The sequence below is a fragment of the Stegastes partitus genome, unplaced genomic scaffold, assembly GCF_000690725.1.
Source record: "Stegastes partitus isolate 25-593 unplaced genomic scaffold, Stegastes_partitus-1.0.2 Scaffold1241, whole genome shotgun sequence".
In the NCBI taxonomy this organism is placed as follows: domain Eukaryota; kingdom Metazoa; phylum Chordata; class Actinopteri; family Pomacentridae; genus Stegastes; species Stegastes partitus.
Window position 1 is genome coordinate 37,817 of NW_007578972.1, and position 1,926 is coordinate 39,742.

At 41.7% G+C, this 1,926-nt stretch overlaps 1 protein-coding gene across 2 annotated transcripts in view; it reads left to right on the forward strand.

The window, feature by feature from the left end:
• Positions 1–1,926, forward strand: part of LOC103369106 (nardilysin-like) — a 17,884-nt gene that overhangs the window by 8,130 nt on the left and 7,828 nt on the right. For both annotated transcript variants that reach the window (XM_008297718.1, XM_008297717.1), the window contains exons 14-16: positions 304–362; positions 813–867; positions 1,629–1,733. In XM_008297718.1, coding sequence (XP_008295940.1) covers positions 304–362; positions 813–867; positions 1,629–1,733 — 219 coding nt within the window. The remainder of the gene's footprint in view (positions 1–303; positions 363–812; positions 868–1,628; positions 1,734–1,926) is intronic.

Sequence of the window (1,926 nt, forward strand, 5' to 3'; positions counted from 1 at the left end):
TACACACTACTTCTACCGGGTACACACTACTTCTAGCAGGTACACACTACTTCTAGCGGGTACACACTACTTCTACCGTGTACACACTACTTCTACCGGGTACACACTACTTCTACCGGGTACACACTACTTCTACCGGGTACACACTACTTCTACCAGGTACACACTACTTCTACCGGGTACACACTACTTCTACCGGGTACACACTACTTCTACCGGGTACACACTACTTCTACCGGGTACACACTACTTCTCAGGGCCACCGTCCTTCAGGACTGAACTCTGTCACTATTGTGTGTGCAGGTGGTCCACTTTGTGTTCCAGTACCTGAAGATGCTGCAGACTCTGGGTCCTCAGCAGAGGTGAGACTCACCTGTCGGCAGGCTTTCTACTGCACATGCTCAGCTCAGTTACACTGGCTTTCCTTTATGTATATTAAACCTATGCATGTGTTAGCATTAGCTCATCTTCCTGTTATTTACTGTAAGAAGCTAGCTGATGCTGATTAGCTTTGCTGTGAACATCTGCATCATTATATATATATTATATATAACACAATCATCAACAAGGAAGAAGGACCTGATGTCAGTAAATGCATCATAGATTAGCTGTAGTCTTCTAAAAATACACCTGACTTGAAGTTCAGTCAACAATGAGGCAGAGTTAGTGATCATCAAGATATAAGTACAACATGATGTGTCATTTCTTAGAAGGAAGCTAGACAGGAAACCAGTAACTTCATCTGTTCTCATGTTGAATCTGTTCCTTAGAGTCTCCTCACTGTAAAAAGTTGTTGTCAACTTGTGTTCCAGGATCTATGAGGAAATTCAGAAGATCGAAGCCAATGAATTCCACTATCAGGAGCAGGTACTGCAGAGACACACTGTGGAACTCTGAGAGTGAATTCATGTGTTCACAAGTCAGAAGCGGAGATACTGAAGCAGCAGCAGCAATAATGAGACAAATAGAAATAATAGACTTAACGTTGTTTTTGTTTTATACAGAATATTGTTTCTGGAGTATGACATGAGACTGGCAGAACAAAGTGGTTCAGATGAAGCATCAGGATTTTAAGCTCAGATTCGGTTAATTTCCTGATGGAACCACTTTTTTGTCCTGATGAGTTCAAGAACCAACAGAAAGCAGGGAAATGTCATGACTCTTGGTGTCTTCACAGTTTCTATCTAATAAATGCTGTTAAAGACATGTTATCTCTTAAAAATCACTATAACGGCTCCGTTTATCAGACAAACTGTAAAAACAGATATTGAACTTCACTACGGTCCTTGAACTAACCACCAGCAGGTGTCCAGGTTCAGAAGGTTCAGTGTGAAATTTTAAATAAATAAATGTGAGTTTATTTGCTTTGCTGTAAAAATATTAATTTAAACTGAACTAGAACTAATGAAATATAGAAAATTCGACACTTGAAGTATTAAAACTGCAGTTTTCCTCCTCATGTACCAAATATTTATATCAAAGTGGTTTTAATCTGCAGTCATTCATCAGGTTTCTCGTGCGTTACTTTGCACAAATGAGCCGATTGAACATGTTGGCTGTAGCGCTGGTACCAGTCTAAGGGAGTCCAACCTATAACCTGCTGCTCTGGTTCTGGTTCTGTCTCACAGACGGATCCCATTGAATTCGTGGAGAACATCTGTGAGAACATGCAGCTGTTTCCTGAACCGGACTTCCTGACCGGAGACCAGCTCATGTTCGAGTACGACCCCCAGGTACCAGAACCACCATCCAGAACCTGATCCAGACTCTTATCCAGACTGATCCAGAACCTGGTCAAGATTGATCCAGACTCTGATCCACGCTCAGATCCAGAGTCTGAACCAGACTTTAATCCAGACTCTGATCCAGACTGATCCAGAATCTGATTCAGACTTTAAACCAGACTCTGATCCAGACTGATTCAGA